This window comes from Neoarius graeffei, chromosome 8, assembly GCF_027579695.1.
Source record: "Neoarius graeffei isolate fNeoGra1 chromosome 8, fNeoGra1.pri, whole genome shotgun sequence".
NCBI classification, from domain to species: Eukaryota; Metazoa; Chordata; class Actinopteri; order Siluriformes; family Ariidae; genus Neoarius; species Neoarius graeffei.
Window position 1 is genome coordinate 68,363,745 of NC_083576.1, and position 22,882 is coordinate 68,386,626.

At 39.6% G+C, this 22,882-nt stretch overlaps 1 protein-coding gene across 1 annotated transcript; it reads right to left on the reverse strand.

Annotated features, from left to right (window-relative positions):
* Nucleotides 1-9: 9 nt before the first annotated feature.
* Nucleotides 10-22,273, reverse strand: sfxn5b (sideroflexin 5b). The gene is made up of 14 exons (XM_060928089.1): nt 22,121-22,273; nt 12,446-12,514; nt 12,073-12,150; nt 10,974-11,000; nt 9,404-9,458; nt 7,486-7,511; nt 7,292-7,345; nt 5,538-5,594; nt 5,218-5,283; nt 5,003-5,093; nt 4,250-4,365; nt 3,892-3,977; nt 2,440-2,557; nt 10-2,217 (listed from the first exon to the last, which is right to left on the reverse strand). The coding sequence occupies exons 1-14, from the start codon at nt 22,175-22,177 to the stop codon at nt 2,140-2,142; spliced, it is 978 nt and encodes a 325-aa protein (XP_060784072.1). The 5' UTR covers nt 22,178-22,273; the 3' UTR covers nt 10-2,139.
* Between the last annotated feature and the right edge of the window lie 609 nt (nt 22,274-22,882).

Sequence of the window (22,882 nt, forward strand, 5' to 3'; positions counted from 1 at the left end):
ACCAAAACGAGAAGGGTACTCGGTAGAGAGTATACCTCTGCCAAGCTGTATATTATCAACATAAAAATCAAATCACTTGACTAAAGCTGTACACCACAATACATTCACTACTTTTTGAGTTACATTGGGAACAGATGACCCCCCAAAAAAAATCCTGAATCCATATACACATCCAGATTTGCATCAAAATCTAACCACTTGGCCCATGGCCCACCTTTAATAAAAATTTATCAAAATTCGCTCACTACTTTGAGTTACGTTGGGAACAGGCAAACAAACGGAGGCAAAAACATTACCAACTTGTTGGAGGCGGTTATACAAAAGGAAAAAGTACATAAAAGAACAAGAAGCAAAAAACAACAGGGTTTTAGCCCCTTAAATATGTCAATATTTTGTTATTAAAGAACCTGATTTTCAGTGTTACAGTAAGTGCCCCCCAAAAAAAAAAAAAAAAACCATAGGATGAAGAAACTCTCACATTCTTAAAATCACAGTTCGCATAAAGGGAAATGTTCTTGACACCAGTAGAAATATCAATGCAAAACATTGTCAGTTGCAAAGTTATAGGGAGTGTTACAAAGCGACAGTGAGCAACACACAAGCATTACAAAGGATACAAAACAAACAAAAAAATAAAAGGAGGCATTATTTAAACTTAAAAGTAAGTGAAGTTTCTGGACTGCATAAATGTAGAATAATTAGAAATCCTTTGTGCATCTTCAAGGTTGCTATAAGATAATTAAACATGGTGGTGCAGTGGTTAGCACCGACAGCCTCACAGCAAGAAGGTTCTGGGTTCGAACCTCACAGCTGAAGGGGGCATTTCTCTGTGGAGTTTGCATGTTCGTGTCTGTGTAGGTTTCCTTAGGGTACTCTGGTTCAAAGATTGAACAGCATGTCGTTGAACTAAGACCTGCCGATAAGGTAAAAATACACAAGCCAGTGCATACTTTGCGCCGGTCCCAAGCCCAGATAGATTGAGGAGGATTGCATCAGGAAGGGCATTTGATGTATTAAAAAAAAAAAATTCAAAGGGGTTGAAAATCTGTTGGGGCCTTGCCCTGAATTCCTCCCCCGTCAAGAACTATGTGACGAATCAACTAAAACTTGATACTAGAAAAAATTTCACAGTTGTCTCGTATCTAAAAATCCAAGTTTAACATGTTCATAAGGATTTTGCATTAATAATTGTACCTCTACTGCTGTAGAACACAAGTTATCCATATGCACACTGGGGTTTAATACAAAATGTTTCTGAAGAGAAGCCCTGTCATGAATTCCAGCTGCATGAAGCTCACACTGTACAATTTTTGTTAAGACAGGGTGGCACAGTTGTTGATTTTCAGTACTGTGATGAGTGTTAACTGTCAGACCCCTTCTTTAACCAATATTACATTACATTAATGGCATTTAGCAGCCGCTTTTATCCAATACAACATACCCAGAGCAGCCTAGGGAGCAGTTGGGGGTTAGGTGCCTTGCTCAAGGGCACTTCAGCCATTCCTGCTGGTCCAGGGAATCAAACTGGCAACCTTTTGGTCCCAAAGCAGCTTCTCTAACCATTAGACCATGGCTTCCTGATACTGTTAGTTAAGATTCAATCTAATATAACTCAGAGTGTCTGGTGTTTTGAGTATGTGAAAGTAGGCTAATAGAACACATTGGTGACTTGGGGAGGGGGGGGGATTAAAAGCTGTTTCTTTGTGTATTCACACTTTCACAAAACACCAGTGCGCACACGCATACATACATACTTTGAAAAAGCCCCAGTCAACCACTGCTTCTATTAATCTTCCATTAATCTAAAAGTAATAAAAATGCTTATCAGCTAAATTACAACAGAATCATTTCATTTGTGAGTTGGCCTTCTGCAACAAAGCCTGTGCAACACGAACTATTGCATACTGTAAACTAGATACAGTATTGTCATATATTATTAATTGCAATACAGATTAATGACTTGAATGTTACGGTAATGCAGTTAAAATGATGTAATTATTGCTCTTATGCTACAGTATGATCCTTTCCCAACTCCATTGCACTGGCCTTGTTACATGAACATGCACAGCTGCTTAAAATGAATAATTTGTCTTCTGCTTCCTTTCCTCTTTTTTGTGCGTTTCTCTTTCTTTGCTTTCTTCACAGTCCCTTGTTATAGGTCAGCACCTTGCAATCGGTTGCCATGGCGATTTCTGGCTCAAGGTGAGAAGCTTCAATCTGTGGAGTGTGAAAAAATGATTAGCAGGAAGCAGCTGTCTGCCAAAAATACTGTTACTCTTTGTGCAAACTTGCACAAAGACACACACACACACACACACACACACAGTCATGTGAGATTTGCTAAGAAAAATCATTCTTTACAAGACAAGAGTTAAAAATAATATTTCATCATCCAAGATGCACACAGAGTTACAAAGAGCTGAAGGAGCACGATCTTACTTGAGACATCTGTGGGAACAGGCTGATGGCGAGAGGCAGAGAGAGACCGAACACGGCCAGGCACACGAAGCTGTGGACAGGCAGCCTGAACCGGCGATGGGCCTGCATCAGCGGCAGCCTGCAGGGAAGAAAAACAGGAGAAAAGCATTATTGGGAAAAGTTTCTTCCACATCACAATACCTGAAACCACAAAAGCTGGAGTAACATACTCAATATTTCATGTCTCCTGGTATGATATAACCAGATGCTAGATACTTTTTTAAAAATGTCAAAAAGCATAAATCGTGGTGTTATTAATTATAATCAACTCTATAAAGTATAAATTTTAATATAGTTATCAACCGTATTGCATTTTGTGTTCAGATACTTTGTGAAAAAAAATTCAAAGTTATAGGCATAAACAGCAAAACTGCAATAAATAAGGAATAAAACATAATGAACCATGCTGTTATAAATAAATAAACAGGATGGTGTGATGTCACTGTTACAACCATGAAGTTTATTATTTTCCTATAATGGTATGTTCCAACATGTTTTATTCTTCTTAAACACCATGAAGTTGCAATTAATTACAATTTTCATTGCACTAAAAGAACAAAATGTTGTATTTTATTAGTTTATGCTTACTGCTGTGGAAAGTCCGTAAAACAAGTCAGTTCCCGTTATCACTTCAATTATAGCAGCTATAAACAGTTTCCTCACCAGCTTCTCATTGTTTTCTCTCTCATGAAGTTAATAATAATAATAATAATAATAATAATAATAGGGTGGCACGGTGGTGCAGTGGTTAGCGCTGTCGCCTCACAGCAAGAAGGTCCTGGGTTCGAGCCCCGGGGCCGGCGAGGGCCTTTCTGTGTGGAGTTTGCATGTTCTCCCCGTGTCCGCGTGGGTTTCCTCCGGGTGCTCCGGTTTCCCCCACAGTCCAAAGACATGCAGGTTAGGTTAACTGGTGACTCTAAATTGACCGTAGGTGTGAATGTGAGTGTGAATGGTTGTCTGTGTCTATGTGTCAGCCCTGTGATGACCTGGCGACTTGTCCAGGGTGTACCCCGCCTTTCGCCCGTAGTCAGCTGGGATAGGCTCCAGCTTGCCTGCGACCCTGTAGAAGGATAAAGCGGCTAGAGATAATGAGATGAGATAATAATAATAAACCACCACAAAGTCTTCCATCCCTAAAATTTTCCTGTGTCAGAAAATGTAGTTACAGCTTTTTCTGACACTGGAGACCCCTTCCAAAAGTGCTACATAAATGTCTCCTCATAGAAAGCGTCACTAGATCTATAATTACAGACATTAAAAAAAAAAAAAAATCAATCCACTGATGTGGACGAAAAACAATAAGTAGGTTTTTCATACCAATTACAACAATATATATATATATATATATATATATATATATATATATATATATATATATATATATATATATATATATATATAAAAAGTGAATACTTCTCCACAAAGGCCATGATGATAGGTGGGAGAACAAATATAGGCAGTGGCAGGACCACTCGTGTAAACGCTGTCTCCATCAGTGCCTGTGGAAAAGAAAAATCACTGGTTATTTCTTAATGTTTACGTTCTTTTTACAACAGCAAACATCTAAAGTATAGATACAAATCAATGACGGAAAGCAGAAATCTATTGAAATTAGATATTTGATCTACAGCAAAACTTCATGAGATGATATTTCAAAAAATTTAATACGTTCTTTTTAAAAATCATATGCATTATACTATATAGTAATATGTAGCGAGGCCTCAGATTACATTTGCACCAGCACACAGGGATTTGTTAATGAATCACTCACATGTTTGGCTGCTATCCGCGAAGAGCCCACTACATTCCCATTAGAGTCTAGCACATCGATTCCCTCGGCGAGTTCGTTGTGTCTCATGAGAGCCACATTGCATATATTTGCACTAGCTGCAAAAAAGAGGTTAAGGAAACATCAGTGCCCCTCAGCACACAAGAAAATCTAACGTTTGTCAAGGTCATACTGTAACGTGTTCCTGTTGTGTTGTATTTAGAGATGCATGACAGCACTGAAAAATGAGTAAAATAGAGGATACCATTAGATGTTAAATGTTAATTCTATTCTAAGATTTTTTTGCATTTGAAGAAGCACCTGGAGAAGCCATGGCCTAATGGTTAGAGAAGCAGCTTTGGGACCAAAAGGTCACCAGTTCAATTCCCTGGACCAGCAGGAATGGCTGAAGTACCCTTGAGCAAGGCACCTAACCCCCACCTGCTCCTCAGGCTGGTCTGGGTATGTTGTGTGACGCTCTGGATAAGAGCGTCTGCTAAATGCCATTAACGTAATGTAATGATAGAGCATAAATGCAATAATTGTTGTGTAGCATTTACATTTTAGATTGAAAGAGTCCCAACTCTGCCTCTATATTTTTATCAATACGACATCGTTCCATCAAGTTATGGCAGCCAGATTTACTTGAGTTCTTCACCATTATGCCACAGAGGTATGTGAGCTAGATTAAAGTAGCAAGTGTGTGTCAGCATGGGGTCGTTATTTATTTGTTATCAGGGATAGTACAGTACACACCTACAGCAGGGAAAGGAATGAATCTCTGTATGATGAGCCTGGTGGCTGGGTTAAATTTCCTGGATTTCTCTAGAAGCACATTCAGACCAACCTAAAACAAAATCCAGAGGAGTTGATGAGTCAAAACTACTGAACAATAGCAAATAAGTAAGAGTAATATTAGAATATACAGAATACATATAAAGAATCACAGAAGTAATGCTAAACGAACGGACCGCAATCGAAACAGCACTTGTCACAGCTCCCAGGTAGCCCTGAATAAATCTGGATGTTGGCGTGGGCTGGGAAGAGAAAAATATCAGTATCAAACTAATAGTTCCAAGTATCTGGATACTATCCGGCACATTTCTGAACACACACACACACACACACGCTGACTGGGAGCAGATGCAGAGCAGATGTCCTGCCTAAAGCAGCAACTAAAGCCCATTCACACGGAAGTGACATAAAGCATCGCTTCACTGCATGTCCATCTGCACTAACATTAAATATTGTTGAAAAACTGACCTTAATAAAGTGGGTAAAGCCACCGTACCTTTGTGGCATTGCGGTTGGCGTAGTTCACACAAGCGTTATGGCTCTGGTTTAACCACTGTGGATAGACAGGACAATAGTTAGAAAGCTGGGTATAAATATTTACTTTGAAAGAGGTACACATTGTTTAACTAACACTTCAAGAACAGATCGTCTGCAGAAGAAAAGTAAGGAATCATTTTGAAAATGAAAGCAGATCTTTGCTATTCCCAACAAAAACGGTTATGCCTTGCAAGTTGAGGGCTTAACATACACACACACACACACACACACACACTTTTTATACAATACGGTCACACAGCACAGTCATCCACATAGATCTTCATGTATTTCATCAATAATTATACCACAGTGATGTTGAACTCTCACACTCAGAAGGTTGATTTATTTTCCAGCTGCAATTCAAACAGCTTTCTATTTATGTTCTTGTTCTAATATGTTATTGTTTATATTGAGCTCATTCGCAGACGCTCCACACACGGATGCTCCACATAATCTAGGACCGAAAAAAAAAAAAAAAAAGACTATTTACTAAAGACTATTTCATTAATAAGGTGAAGCTTTCTGTAAGGAGACATTTTATTTAAAATCTAGAGAAGGAATCTCAAATGTCAGCACACTGTAAGGCCCTGGTCACACTACAGCTCGCGATGGGTTTGTGAATACTTGGTGATGAAAAATTGGTAGCATCACCAATCATGTGATGCATGGTGAATGTTGTCAGAGCTTCATGAGTTGGTTTTTGGTGCTTCCACCTCATGAGTGGCCAAAAACTTCACAAAAATTTCAATGCATGTATTGAAATGTGGTGGTGATGTTTTTGTCGGCAAACTACTCACAGATGGGTTTGGGAATACTTCCCGAAGCTCGGGGAAGTAGCCACCAAACACCTCATTTTCATTGATATCCCATTGCAAAGCATGGCGAGCTGTAGTGTGACTGTAGCCTAACACTCAGGAAGTTCTTCCACGGAGAATCTTCAGAGGACTTTGTGCTTTCCAGTTTCCCAATATCATGACAAGCTACATTTTTGTGTTATAAATGTCATGAGAGAAGAAAAAAAAAAAAGAAAAAAAGAGAGGATGGTGAGGATTGTCATTAATGGCAAGTAGCTGTGGTAGAAGAGAAATAAAAAGATTTTAGGATGTTCTGTTAGAGGAAAACAGTATATAATGGGGTTATAACAGTAACTCTGCTTTGAATCGGGCCATACCACAATCTTCTCTCATCTCATTATCTGTAGCCGCTTTATCGCTGTTCTACAGGGTCGCAGGCAAGCTGGAGCCTATCCCAGCTGAATACGGGCGAAAGGCGGGGTACACCCTGGACAAGTCGCCAGGTCATCACAGGGCTGACACATAGACACAGACAACCATTCACACTCACACCTACGGTCAATTTAGAGTCACCAGTTAACCTAACCTGCATGTCTTTGGACTGTGGGGGAAACCGGAGCACCCGGAGGAAACCCACGCGGACAACATGCAAACTCCGCACAGAAAGGCCCTCGCCGGCCACGGGGCTCGAACCCGGACCTTCTTGCTGTGAGGCGACAGCGCTAACCACTACACCACCGTGCCGCCCATACCACAACCGGTCACTGATTATTGTCCTATAACAGCACACTCCATCATATTCTTGTCTGCATATTTTGTGGATATGCTTCAGTGAATTGTCTGTGTGCAATGTTTCTCCTTTGTAAAATAAGCTTGCATGTGCAAAAGTCTTCTCGGTAATAGAAATAGTAATATTTACCTGCCAGAACACAGTGGATGCCAGAGTCTGGTTTGGGAGCAGAAGGCCAACCACCTGCAAGATACACATGGACATTAATGATCTTAATTTATTTACATTTTAGTGTTTCCAACGAAATACCTAAACTTTTCACAGAAATTTCTAAGCACAAGAATAATGAAGTTAACTTTCAGCAAAATTGTACAAACACTTACTATGGGTGTTCCAAATGGAACATAACCTAAGAAAGAAAAGAGCATTTGGTAGAAAAGTAACAAAACTAACAGACACACAAATAAAAAAATAAAAAATAAAAAAGTTTTATTCTCTGGCACTTTTAGTCCACAGACTGGACATTTATCTGAACCAGTGCAATTTAAAAAAAAAAGCCTCTGCACACAAACTCATTAAAGTAATTTATACTTCCTGCTATCAAGTTGTCTTTCTTACAGCATCTACCTTTAGAACCCTTTTCCACACGAACCACGTCCCTGAAGCTACGTTAGATTAAAGCTGTCATGAGTACATTTATACCATACAGCTAGGATATATAGACCTCTTATCCGGACTGTAAAAGCTGTGAACATCCTGATGAAGATTTAAAGGGGATTTAAGAGCTACATTAGTGCCTTTGCTTCAGGGTGCAATGTCTAATAGGAAAAATATGGATATTTATACCAACAGTCTAAGCAGCATCTACCAGCAGTCTACTTGAAATTCATCCTGAAATTCACTAGGCTCCATTCAGATGGGGATGTGTTTCATGTACATTCATTGGAAATTTGTGTCAATTTACTGGAAATATGTCAATTTGTTAATACGTGATCTCATCTCATCATCTCTAGCTGCTTTATCCTTCTACAGGGTTGCAGGCAAGCTGGAGCCTATCCCAGCTGACTACGGGCGAAAGGCGGGGTACACCCTGGACAAGTCGCCAGGTCATCACAGGGCTGACACATAGACACCGACAACCATTCACACTCACACCTACGGTCAATTTAGAGCCACCAGTTAACTTAACCTGCATGTCTTTGGACTGTGGGGGAAACCGGAGCACCCGGAGGAAACCCACGCGGACACGGGGAGAACATGCAAACTCCGCACAGAAAGGCCCTCGCCGGCCACGGGGCTCAAACCCGGACCTTCTTGCTGTGAGGCGACAGCGCTAACCACTACACCACTGTGCCGCCCCTTAATACGTGATATATATGCGATATATATGCGAATTTATTTTCACATGAAGAAATCTGACAATTTTTAAAATGGTCAAGATAATCTTTTCCATGATTTACATCATTAAAAAGATTCAAAACTCAATTCAGGTAAGACAGATGATGTGAAGTTTGATATATTAAGGGTTATGCTATTTAAAACAAACAAACAAACAAACAAACTTTGTACAGGATCGTTAAGTAAAACAATTTTTCATTTCCAGAAAGCAGTCACTAATTTATGTCTTTTTAATATTACAAAATTTGGGGGGGTGCAAAGAAAAAAAAATGTTTGTAATTTAGTCTGTTGAGCTGTTTGGGTTTTTTTTCCTGCACAAAATGGCACATAATTTACGACATTTAAATGTTGATAAGTTTAATGAAATTGCGATTTTAGTCATACAAAGTGTTTTCAAACATATCTGAGGATAATGTTGACATTCAATCAACATTTTCACTTTATAGCACATATCTTCACACTAGTCATTAGCCATCTTATCCTGAGAGCCCATATTTTCCAGTTGCCTAGCAACAGCATTCTCAAAACTTGCTATCAACTATGCTACATCTAGCCTGAGATGACCGAAACAAATCATAACTGCCCTCATTGTAACCGTAGGTCTGTTTGGTTAGGAGAGCAGAGATTATAGTTGGAGGCAGATGAAACATTTAAATGATAATGAAAAGGTACTGATGAGTCATGCTTTCATTATTAAATGATAATGAAAGGTGCTGATTATGATGATGTTTTTTACTTTTATTACATTTCTAAAACTAATTACAAGTCTTAAGAAAAATAGAAATTCATTTTATTTTCAAATAAGGCTATAGAGAAACACCTGTGTAAACTTTGTAAGCATCACTCCTGATTCTGATGTGCCAATAATAATAATAATAATAATAATAATAATAATAATAATACCTGACATGCGAAAAGGCATAAAGATCTTCTGTCCAGTGTCAGGGTGAATAATAGCCTGCAGTGGAATAAATAAATCTCACCCAGTTATGATATTGATATACATTTCGAGCAAATTAGGTGAACGTAATCAGGCGAAGCTGAATACATCCCTGGATCAATGTCGCTTTTAACCAACTGCTGCCTCTTCCAGATTTGTTTGTCAGCTGGAAAGTTATTGTGTATTGTGTGCATTTCAATCCATAGCATTATGCAAATTAAGTATTAAAATGTTGATCAGCTGTAGTGAAGCTCAAAAGAACACTCTTAAATGTTACAAAGATCAGCTAGCTAATGCGTTATAGCTCAGCAAGCTAGATACCTAAAAACACAAAGTGAGTAAAGATTGCATCTTGAACACATTGCCCAATTTGTGGATGTTATTATACACTCACTGGCCACTTTATTAGGTACACCCATACACCTACTGTTTTATGCAGTTCTCTAATCAGCCAATCTCCTGACAGCAGCACAATGCATAAAATCATGCAGATACAAATCGAAAGCTTCAGTTAATGTTCACGTCAAACATCAGAATGGGAAAAATTGTGATCTCAAAGTGTGACTTTCACTGTGGCATGGGTGTTGGTGCCAGATGGACTGGTTTAAGTATTCCAGAAACTGCTGATCTCCTGGGGTTTTCACACACAGTCTCTAGAGTTTACACAGGATGTTTAAAAAAAACACTGGGTGAGCGACAATTTTGAGAGTGGAAACGTCTTGTTGATAAGAAAGGTCAGAGGAAAATGGCCAGATTGGTTCGAGCTGCCTGGAAGGATATAGTAACTCATATAATCACTCTTTACAACCATGGTGAGCAGAAAAGCATCTTCTGCAACAGCAGAAGACCACACTGGGTTCCAGCCCTGCCAGCCAAGGACAGGAATCTCAGAATCAAGAACAAGTTCCTATTAAAGTGGTCAGTGAGTATATGTTTTTTCAACAATGACCCAGTTAGCTAGCTATCTCTGCAAAATATAAAAACTTCTTTTTTGGGGTTAAATGATCAACTGCAGCTACAACTAAATGATCAAATATTTCAATACATTCAACACAGTCTCAGAAATGTTTTGCTCATTTTATAAAATGGAAAATAAAACTTCCGTGTCTGATAGATGATACTGATATAAATAACATTAACCAAAGTTGTCTGTTATTACACAGCTTTGTTGAATACTCAATTCTGATTGGTCAGTAATGGTATTCTATGGTATACCATAATTTCTGCATCCGAATTGTGTCAGGGTCCTGAATCACCCTGCTGGGGTTTATTTCGCAATAATGACTGGTTAGCTGTATATTCTACCTTACTTAGTTTATTGAAGTGTTTAGGGTATCTGCAGGAATTTAATTGGGACTTTACTTAATGGACTGAGAGCAGCAGGGGGCTCATAATAATAATAATAATATCAGATAACAGTGATTGGTTAAAAGGAACATTGTTCCAGGAAGGGTGTTGATCCAGGAAAATTACAGGAACTCACATTTACTGACTGAATTAATACAAACAGGGAACATATAGGGTTTGGCTTACCTGTTTCACCTTCTGAGCCTCCCAGAGCTGAACAAACAAACAAACAAACAAACAAAAACAGTTTGAAAAAAGAGTTGACAAAAAACACATAGCAAACATCAACTAAAGAGGAAAAGGAAGAAAGATTTTATATATCGGACTGTGTAAAAGTCTTAAGTATATTTTCAGGAATTCTGAAATTCTGTAAAATGAATATGATTTTAAAAATAAAATAATTTTTTAAAGTATCAATAATAACAGTTCTTCTGTCTTCACAGGTAAAATCTCAGACAGACAAAGGTGTTTTTTTTTTTTGAGTGATTCCACGCTTATGGGTACTGAAATGGGGACATGAACTTATTCACCTAAAACCATTTCTTTTTTTACCATCAGGTCACAAAACATGTAATCTTTAATGAATGATATGTTAAAAGATAACTTTAATTTTCTGAGATGTAATAAAAACATATTTATATGCCAAAGTCAAGCCTATGAGTTCCAAAATGATGTCTGTTACATTACTTCTGTTACGATTGTCCATCTCGCGTCTGTTACAAATTAATTACAATCTAGCTATATACCATGTTAATCTTATTGAAAGAATGTGTATGTTTATTCTACTACACATGTTTATTATATTTGCTAAAACATCACCTTCCTATGTTTCAAAAAGTAATTCTACATTGTTAAAATTGAGTATATATATATATATATATATATATATATATATATATATATATATATATATATACACACATACATATATACACACACACACACAACACTTCTGTTACGTTCTGACTTTGGCATATAAATATGTTTTTATTACATCTCCGAAAATTAAAGTTATCTTTTAACATATCATTCATTAAAGATTACATGTTTTGTGACCTGATGGTAAAAAAAGAAATGGTTTTAGGTGAATTTTTAAAAATAAGTTCATGTCCCCATTTCAGTACCCATAAGCGTGGAATCACTTATTATTTAAAAAAAAAAACTGAAACAAGGTCTCTTACTTAGTATGGTCCATTCCTTCCTATTCTACTATGAATTAAGCAGTTACAGTAATGACAGGTCCTGAAAGTCAAAAGAGTGCAGTCATGCATTTTGGCTGCTTCACCTGTTGATCCGTTGTTCCAGGAGGAAGAGTCCCATCTTTAAAATCATCCAGGAGAGCAACACATTGCTTTAAGTGAGCCTGAAAATTCAGAAATAAATTCAGAAATAATTCATATTCCATTCTAAATCTGAAGTCAATACCTTTAAGTAAAGAGGTCAAAGTTGTTGTTTTTTTTTTAAAGTTAAAATCAATAAACAACAAATTCTCTGTCAAAATAATACAAATGGTTGTAGGACTGAAAAATTGACAATTAAAAAAACCATAAGTTGTAATAAGGAGTCTCTGCAAACTTTAATAACCTTAAATACAAACAGACTACTGCAGTACCAATTTAAATGTATTTTTCAATATATATATAGAAAGTGATTTTTACCTCTGATACAAAAAGAGTTCTGGGGTCGATGACGTCTACAAAGTGTCTGAACCTGCCAAGGAAGGAGCTCTGCAGGAAAACAAAGACCTAATCAAGAGCTGCTGGTTTGATGCCAACCCTGGCCGAGGACTAAGAGCATGTAGCGTGCATTTAATGTTGCAGTCTAGTGGCCTTGATCTGCTTATAAAAGCAGACTTGCTTGATTCTTCTAGTGACAGCTTAACTACAGTAACAACCACAACAATAAAAACTTCTGTTATAAAAGGGAGCAGAGATCAGCAGCAATAAAAGGAAAGACTGAATAAAAATAAATAATTTCTGAGTACTAACTGGTGGGAATTAAGTGGGCAGAAATGAGGGAATAAACAAATAATGCTATAAAAATATGATGTATGCAGGTGTGATATTTGGCTTGTAAATTTTTCCTGAGCAGGCGCCTCCATGATCCTGCTACAGTGCTTTCTCAGATCCAGGGTTCACAGTGTGTTCCTGCAGAGGCTCTAACGCTGCTGTTCTGGGTTCGAACTACACTGGAGTCTCTGCCAGCCGAGTGCACACCTCACTGGTTCTTGTGGGGTGAGTTTGCCCCACACCTACTGGTTGGCCCAATGGGGGAGAATAATAAAACAGAGTGGATGGAGTGGGTGAGGTGATACATGGGTAGTTGAAAATGGGTAGTATTTGGATGCGACTCAACCCACTATGTAACGTAATGCTTGTGTCGCCTCTTTTAATGTCCTAATTCATAAAAACTATAGCCAGCAGAAAACAGGATTATACCAAAAACCATGAGACCAATGAGTTTTGAAGCATTTACATGTATAACCTTATACAGCTCATAATTCAATCCTGCTGCTTTTGTCATCAGCCATATAATTAATAAATACAATAGAACCAGACCCATTGGCAGCCATACATACCCACAGCATAAAACGAGGTCGTAGTGGAACCCCATATGTAAGAGGATATAATAATGCATCGACTTGATTTTTGATGGCTTGACCGTATGACGTCCATCCATATGTACAATGAACATGTATCACCACAGGGAACCCGATTGGAAGTGCAATGCAACGTATCTCAAACACTTGACCATCTGACAACAAAATTTGTATCTTTATTTATATAAAGATAGATGGGTTTTTATCCAGTGCTTATTTTTACTTCATCTCATCTCATTATCTCTAGCCGCTTTATCCTGTTCTACAGGGTCGCAGGCGAGCTGGAGCCTATCCCAGCTGACTACGGGCGAAAGGCGGGGTACACCCTGGACAAGTCGCCAGGTCATCACAGGGCCGACACATAGACACAGACAACCATTCACACTCACATTCACACCTACGCTCAATTTAGAGTCACCAGTTAACCTAACCTGCATGTCTTTGGACTGTGGGGGAAACCGGAGCACCCGGAGGAAACCCATGCGGACAACATGCAAACTCCGCACAGAAAGGCCCTCGCCGGCCGCTGGGCTCAAACCTGGACCTTCTTGCTGTGAGGCGACAGCGCTAACCACTACACCACCATGCCGCCCCTTATTTTTACTTTGCTTTTAAAAAAATAAAAATAAATGTGGAATTATTTACTAACATTTTACAGAAAATATTCATGACAGTTTCATATGAAACTAGTTAAACAGTTTTATTAGTCCATTAGCTTGTTGGACAATTGACAGTTTCTGTCGTATAAGGGTGATAGAGGGATTTAATCGCAGGAAAAGTTTTATTGAAAACACGCTAGCAAACAGATCCAAAATGTAAACAAAGGCAGAGTAAAAAAAAAACAGGCCGTGGTCCAGTGAGGCACAGACAGGACATCAGAGGTAATACAATACTCAGAGTTCAAAAACACAAACAGGGTCAAAACCAGAAAAATGATACAAAGTACAAGGTTTTCGCAAAGTTTGTGTGTTACTGAGAGTCCTTATATGTATATGCTGTGATTGAGCTCTAATCAGGAACTATGTTAATTAGTCCTAATGGCGAGCACCAAAGCACGAGAACGTGACAGGTGTAACTAGACAACTGTTTGACATATCAAGTTTGATATTTGATGGTAACCACCTAGTAATGATGTAAAGTGAAAGCGCTGGTTCACTGCTGTCGGCCAGGCACCCAGCAGAGTCACCCCATAATAAATATCATGGTGTTTCTGGTGCATGGCATGCTGTGTCAAATAAATAAATAAATAAATAAATAAAAATTATGTATTCATAACTGCAATGCACATCTCAGTATTGGTGTCACCATCACAAGACAATGCAGCAATTTACTGACGTGAAACACACAACACTACACAATTCGATGGTTCATATGCTATAATATTCTACTCAGGTTGATTTTGTGCCCTTACAAATATTTTGCTCATACACCCATCAGGAGCTCTGCTTTCAGGCACTGCCTAAATATCTGTATTATGCTTTTGATCCTACTCTTTTCCAGACTCTTCTCTTTCCATCATTCTGGTACAAGTTAATCCTTGCCTCATCTGTCCATAGGATATTGTTCCAGAACATACTTTTTAGATGTAGTTGGCAAACTCCAAGCTGGTCTTCTTGTTTTTGAAGCTTACTAATGGGTTACATCTGGTGGTAAACCCTCTGTATCTGGTGAAGTTCTCTTGATTGTTGATTTTGACAGTTATGTTAGGAGAGTGTTTTTGATCTGGCCAACTGTTGTGAAGTTTTTTTTTTCACCAGGTAAGGAATTCTTATATCATCCATCACAGAATCTATCAGTCAAAAATCAAGTAATTTTTAGAAGGTGACTAGTGCAAAGACACACATACAAACGTTTGATTGGACAACTGCTGACCTCTGCTTCTAATTCATCTGTTTAAGTCAAGCTCATGTCCAAGTGGGACTGATTGGCATGTGGTAGGCATATTGCTTTGATCATTATTGAAGTTCCAACTTAGTAATTTCGATGCCAATTTTGTGATGATCAGGCAAAAAAAAAAAAAATTACAATAATTAGCTCAACATCTAAGGGCAAAGATGGTCCAAACTGTAATGCTGTAATTACTCCGAGATTGAGGTGAAAAATAATTGACTGTAGCACTTTTGTTTCAAGCGACAAAGCATAAAATTCTCCACTTCAACATCTTACTGATGCGAGTCTACCTATCTTCATGAGCAAGTGAGAAAAGGACAGAACTTTCTGCAAAATGTAATTATTCTATACCCAACAGCATTTGCTTATTGTATTTTAAGGCACAATCAGAATAATAGTATAACACCAGTGCAATAACAGAATAACAGCAGAAAAATAAATAATTTATATATTTACTTTTCTGCTTTTATTCTGTTATTGCACTGGTGTTATTCTATTATTCTGATTATTCTATATATAAAATTCTGTTCACATTCACTGGATATGAGCAATCGCGTGCTCTGATTGGCTACTCTACTACTAGGCTATCAGCTTATATACCATGAGTTGAGAAAAACAAGCATTGCGTGTTGCTGAACCAACTGAGTACAAAATAAAAACCTCTACTGAAAAATAACCCCCCCCCCAAAAAAAAAGACACAAAAAAGCAACAAAATATGGAATAAAAGTATTTGATGGTAAGAATGTATCTTTTTTCTTCAAGAACTATTATTACAGCGTTTTTCACAAATTGCTACTGTCATTTTGGCGGTTTGTTTACATTCTAAGTGGAAATGAGTTTGTCGGACGTTTTGTATAAAGTTATCAAATTTGCAAAAGATAAAACTAAAAATGCTCCGTTTCTCAAAATCCAGTGAATGTGGATAGAATAAAAAAAACAGTTATTCCACTCACTAAATCTCGTCGTACATGGCTTATAGCCAACTCAATGCTACGTGCCTCATTGGTTATCAGCTCATGTACGACTCGATTTCGTGGAATAACTGTTAAATATATAGTAATGATATTATTTGCATTATTTAACTCATAATTGTAAGAATCAATGACCTGTTCCACCTGCATCATTTCCAATAAACTCCATCTTCTCTATTAAAAGCACCAAAGTAACAAAAGTGTCATGTGGTACTTTGCAGCTTTTAAAGGAGAAGCGTGATTTGAAATGGTGCCATACTAAAGACCCAAAGCTTAAATGCTTGTCTAAACTTCGTATTAAATCAGTGAACTGAATTAATGTGGCGTTCATTAGATATAAACATGTAGAAAACATTCACTGTGACAGTGTTGAGTCTTAGTCTAGCTTGGTGACTGCTACTATTGACCTTCCCTTGTTTCATGCCTACTGTTTTAGAGGCCCAGTGGTAGGACATGCCAAGAGTTTATTTGGCAAACCACACACAGTGAGACACCATCAATTTCAGTTAGCTGCAGCTAAGCTATTTACCTCTCATACCACAAAAATAAAGAAAACACATGCAGAAAACACAGCTCTCAGCATATTGTGGGTGTGAATTTTCTTTATTTTTAGCAACTGAAACATCCAAAAATATGCCAAACTCACTGCTTTCCCCACTAATGCTGTTTGTAGGCAAGGTTTTTTTTTTCTGCCCCTTTGGTTTGTGCGGAAGTCTGTGGGAGAAGACACTTGTTAATAATGCATGTGTTTCTGCTCTCTGGAGAATACTCCTCACAGATCACAGAGATGCAGCTAGCTCAAGCCCTGCAAGAACAGGAAAAAACCCTACTGTATCCTTCAGCTGCCCTCAATCCATCTATAAACAGCAGCAAGGAGAACAGGGGCCTGTATGAGCAGGAAGATGAGCCATATTTAAAACCAATAAACATACAATAAAAATGTAATAGGGCTGGTAAGACAAAGCAAAACCTTTATCCGGTCCTCTCATTGCATAATGTGAGTGTTGTATTTACTGGTAAGGAATAAAAATGCATCCACTTTGAAATGTAATGCACCTCGTTGCATTTTCCAAAATGCATGCATACATACATACATAGCCTTTCAGTTACAGAGGTCTTCTTAAATGGGTGCAGTGTAGTAGCCAGTCTATAAGGTTATTAACGCAGTCAGGATAAGAAAGTAATAACATTTTGGAAATAATATATCTCCATAACTGCTCATCCTGTACAGGCTCACAGGCAAGCTGCAGCCTATCCCAGCTGACTATGGGCAAGAGGTGGGGTACACCCTGGACAAAATCACCAGATCATCAGAGGGCTGACTTATAGAGACAAACAACCATTCACACTCATCTCGTTATCTCTAGCCTCTTTATCCTTCTACAGGGTCACAGGCAAGCTGGAACCCATCCCAGCTGACTACGGGCAAAAGGCGGGGTACACCCTGGACAAGTCGCCAGGTCATCACAGGGCTGACACATAGACACAGACAACCATTCACACTCACATTCACACCTACGGTCAATTTAGAGTCACCAGTTAACCTAACCTGCATGTCTTTGGACTGTGGGGGAAACCGGCGCACCCAGAGGAAACCCACGCGGACATGGGGAGAACATGCAAACTCCACACAGAAAGGCTCTCGCCGGCCACGGGGCTCGAACCTGGACCTTCTTGCTGTGAGGCGACAGCGCTAACCACTACACCACCATGCCGCCCCACACTCACACTGTGGGGGAAAAATCAGAGCACCCGGAGGAAACCCACACAGACACGGGGAGAACATGCAAACTCCACACAGAAAGGCCTCCGTTGGCCACTGGGCTCGAACCCAGAACCTTCTTGCTGTGAGGTGACAGTGCTAACCACTACACCACCGTGCCGCCCCTAATATATAAATAAAACACATCATATGTGTTTGGGTGGGAGGAACATCTGAAGAATTGGAATTTTTTTGTTTGTTTGCAAGGAATATGATAAAATATTGGGGCATACTGTTTTAGAAAAATAATCAAATTAACAAGACAGCTTGTCATGTTAGAGGAAGCACAGCGTTCTTTGCCCTTAAAACTTTTCTGTGGCAATAAACCTACTGACCACTACAAAGCACTGACAATGATAATTCTGTAAATGTTACCCATCTCCTTATAGAAAACTACACCATATCAACAAATGATACATTTTTTTTCTTGGTAAATAACAACACTTCTTTCAATCCGTTTATTATTAGCTTTAGATTATGGAGAGTGTCCGAATTATAAATCCATATGTGTGAGCTGGCTGTTACTGTTGTAGAAGATTAATCTACACATTCTGACCAGTCTAATTCAAGAATTCAACACCACTGTTATAATAGTAATGTATTGCCTGTAAACACCTACGAATCACAGTTTATTTAGTTACACAGTGATATGTATAATACCATACAAATTCCAAAAGATACCTCAGCAAGGCGGTCATTCACAATATTGCCATGCAAGTGATTCCTTCTGTTTACATTTTTCAAGCATGGAACTTAGCCACATGACCCTTTTCCTTAAAAGGAAAATACATTTGGGGGTCAATTCCTAGTGGAAATCCTAGAAGCAAATTCTAGGGGTCAGTTGGTTGCATTTCCATTCTGTCTCTAGGACAGCAGAAAGCTGTTAAACCTGCAAACAGCTCATTAAAATCCACAAATTCAGCACTGCATTCTAAACTATGTGTAAACAATATACTAAAAGTTTTGTTTTTATGTCTACAAATAGTAACATATTGCATTTTCTTACCGTTTCAACAAAATTAAATGTAGAACGTTTAAATTCTGGACAGCACAGTGGTACAATGGCTAGCACTGTTGCTTCACAGCAAGCAGGTTCTGGGTTCGAATCTGCTGGTCGACAGGGGTCTTTCTGGGTGAAGTTTGCATGCTTTCCATGTGTCTGTGTGGGTTTCCTTCCACAGTTCAAAGACATCCAGATTATATTAGCCAGCTACTCTAAATTGCCCATTGGTGTGAATGAAAGTCAGAATGTCTTGCCATGTTAGCCATGTGATAGTTTGGCGACCTGTCCAGGGTGTACTCCGCTTCTCGCCAACTGAGATTGGCTCCAGCTACCCTGTGACCCTCAATGCATAAGCAGTATAGATAATTGATAGTTGAATGAACAGTTAAATTCCTCTGCATAAACCAGATACTTGGCCATTTGTAACTAGACTAAATAAACACACACGCACGCACCAGGGTACATTCTGATTTCTAGTGTTACACTAGAGCTCATTGTAGACCCTTTTCCGGAATTCAAAACAATCATAAAATGATACAACTTTAAAAATATTTTCTTGGTGCTCATTACAATGTCATATTTGCCCAGGATTGATCAAATCAACCAATAACTGATCTATGACAAGGTTTTTAATTTTGAGTTGAAAACTATTCGATAACACCATATACACTCACCGGCCATTTTAATAGGAACTTGCTCTTGATTCTAAGATTCCTGTTCTTGGCTGGCAGGAGTGGAACCCAATGTGGTCTTCGGTTGTTGCATGCTGAGATGCTTTTCTGATGAGAATTACTATATCCTTCCTGGCAGCTCAAACCAATCTGGGGTGGCTTTCCCAAAGGCATCTTAACTAGGAGAGTGAGTGTTCATTGTGCTGCTCGCTCTACCATTTAACGATGACCTTTGTGCTACGGTGCTTTTGGGAAACTCAGCACTGGCCGTTTTCCTCTGACCTCTCTTATCAACAAGACGTTTCCACCCAGTTGGTCACATGAGTTTACAATCATGCCTAAGGACTGCAGTTGAAAATTAGCCTGCTGGCTAACACTGGCACATTTACAGTTTTTTTGATTAATATGCAATGTCACGGTGGTGTAGTGGTTAGCACTGTCACCTCATAGCAAGAAGGTCCTGGGTTCGAGCCCAGTGGCCGACGAGTGCCTTTCTGTGTGGAGTTTACATACTGTCAGCGTGGATTTCCTCCGGGTGCTCTGGTTCCCCCACAGTCCAAAAGACATGCAGGTTAGGCTAATTGGTAGCTCTAAATTGACCGCAAGTCTGAATGGTTATCTGTGTCTATGTGTCAGCCCTGCGATGACCTGGTGACTTGTCCAGGGTGTACCCTGCCTCTCGCCCATAGTCAGCTGGGATAGGCTCCAGCTTGCCTGCGACCCTGTAGGACAGGATAAGCGGCTACAAATAATGGATGGATGTGCAATATTTTAAATAAATAAATGAAATGAAAATGAAAGAAGTCACTGACTCAATGTTTTTTGCACTATTCTGTCTAAACTCTAGAGATTGTTGTGTGTGAAAACTCCAGGAGATCATCCTCCCATCCATCCATTATCTGTAGCTGCTTATCCTGTACAGGATTGCAGGCAAGCTGGAGCCTATCCCAGCTGACTATGGGCGAGAGGTGGGGTACACCCTGGACAAGTCGCTAGGTCATCACAGGGCTGACACAGAGACAAACAACCATTCATACTTATGGTCAATTTAGTGCCACCAATTAGCCTAACCTGCATGTCTTTGGACTGTGGGGGAAACCAGAGCACCCGGAGGAAACCCACGCAGACATGGGGAGAACATGCAAACTCCACACAGAAAGGCCCTTGTCGGCTGCTGGGCTCGAACCCAGAACCTTCTTGCTGTGAGGCGACAGTGCTAACCACCATGCCATTGTGCCGCCACCCGGCAGATCAGCAGTTTCTGAAATACTCAGACCAATCCATCTGGCACAAACACCCATGCCACAGTGAAAGTCACACTTTGAGATCACAATTTTTTATGTTTCAAGTGAACATTAACTGAAGCTCTTGATTTGTATCTGCACAATTTTATGCACTGTGCTGCTGTCAAGGGATCGGCTGCATAAAAAACAGCAGGTGTATGGGTGTTCCTAATAAAGTGGCCAGTGAGTGTATATAGGGAAGAGCATTGCACCTTATCTCCAAAGCAATCCAAGAACAAAAGGCGCATAAACAGAAACAGGTTTATTGCACATTTTCACCCTTTGCCCTGATTTCAGTGATTCCAAAGTCTGCATTAGATAGGTTCTAGTGCTCTCAGAAAGAAACCTTTGGCAAACATGAACTCATCCAAAACACACAGTTTGCCATGTAGATATGAATGGAGGATAGTGAGAATGATGAAGGTCTGGACGCACATGTCGGACGGTCAGATGGCACTATCTGAGTCTGTGTTAATAAGAGGTGACCGTGGTGTTGCCATGGAGAATCCCCAGGGTTTTAAATAGACACCCATCCATCCATCCATCCATCCAGCCATCTGACCGTGGCGAAGCTCTAATGATGAAGGACGCTTGTGAAAGACTGAAGGCTGAAGACAAGCCGTTACTTTGCATTCTTCTCACTGATGTGACCCAGATCTCATAAACCAGGATCAGGGGAAGAAGAAGAAAAAAGGGAAAAAAAAGGAAGAAAAAAAAAAGAAGCACGAGCAATTTCCCCTTTTTTGTATGCAGATCATGCATAAGTAAAAAGTGAAGCAAGATAACTCAGAATGAATATGAACTTGTGTGATCATCCCTTGCATTTGTGCTTAACTGAAATAAAAGACAAACAAACAAACCATGAATGCACAACTTGGATAAATAAGTAACACAAAGTATGCTTATTTGCAAATTCAAGCCAAACACTGCTGATCTGATATTTTATTCTCCAAAGTGCTCTCTGTGTGGACAATCAGGCGATTCCCCAGGAAAAAACAAAGCGTCAACTTTTAATGAAATGATGATGATGATGATGGATACAGACAAATATGTTGTTGTTGTTGTTGTTCATGACCGCCCACCGAGACTGACACACAGAGCTGTACTTTGCTCTGAAGAGAACAGAAACCCTTCCCACACGCTGTAGTCCTACCTGATCATAGCGCGGCTGTCCGAGCTGAAACGCAGGATAAATTGCAGCCTCGGTCATTCCTGCAGCCAAGAGCAAGAGGTGAGTACTGTGACAGCAAGGCTCCAGAGACGGATTTTTAAAGAAGAGTACGAAAGTAATGAAGCAATCATCCGCAAAGCTACATGGGAGATGTAGTTTCCTCCTGTTAACTCCCGTGCGCAACTCCAGGGGCCAGGATTTCTCCAAACGCGCAAGGAGGGAGTGGCTGACTGGCACAGCGCCCACTGACTTCCACACAGTTCATGGTGCACTATAACAGGAAATAGAACTGAGTGTCTTTCGATCCATTGAGGAAGTTAAGAACTCTTAACAATTTTAAAGAACCTTGAGAAAACACTTGTGCGTGTGTGCAATCTTCTTACACCAAGAAGGTCATGGGTTCTGTATGGAGTTTGGGGTGGCACAGTGGTGTAGTGGTTAGCGCTGTCGCCTCACAGCAAGAAGGTCCGGGTTCGAGCCCAGTGGCCGGCAAGGGCCTTTCTGTGTGGAGTTTGCATGTTCTCCCTGTGTCCGCTTGGGTTTCCTCCGGGTGCTCCGTTTTCCCCCACAGTCCAAAGGCATGCCGGTTAGGTTAACTGGTGACTCTAAATTGACCGTAGGTGTGAATGGGAGTGTGAATGGTTGTCTGTGTCTATGTGTCAGCCCTGTGATGACCTGGCGACTTGTCCAGGGTGTACCCCGCCTTTCGCCCGTAGTCAGCTGGGATAGGCTCCAGCTTGCCTG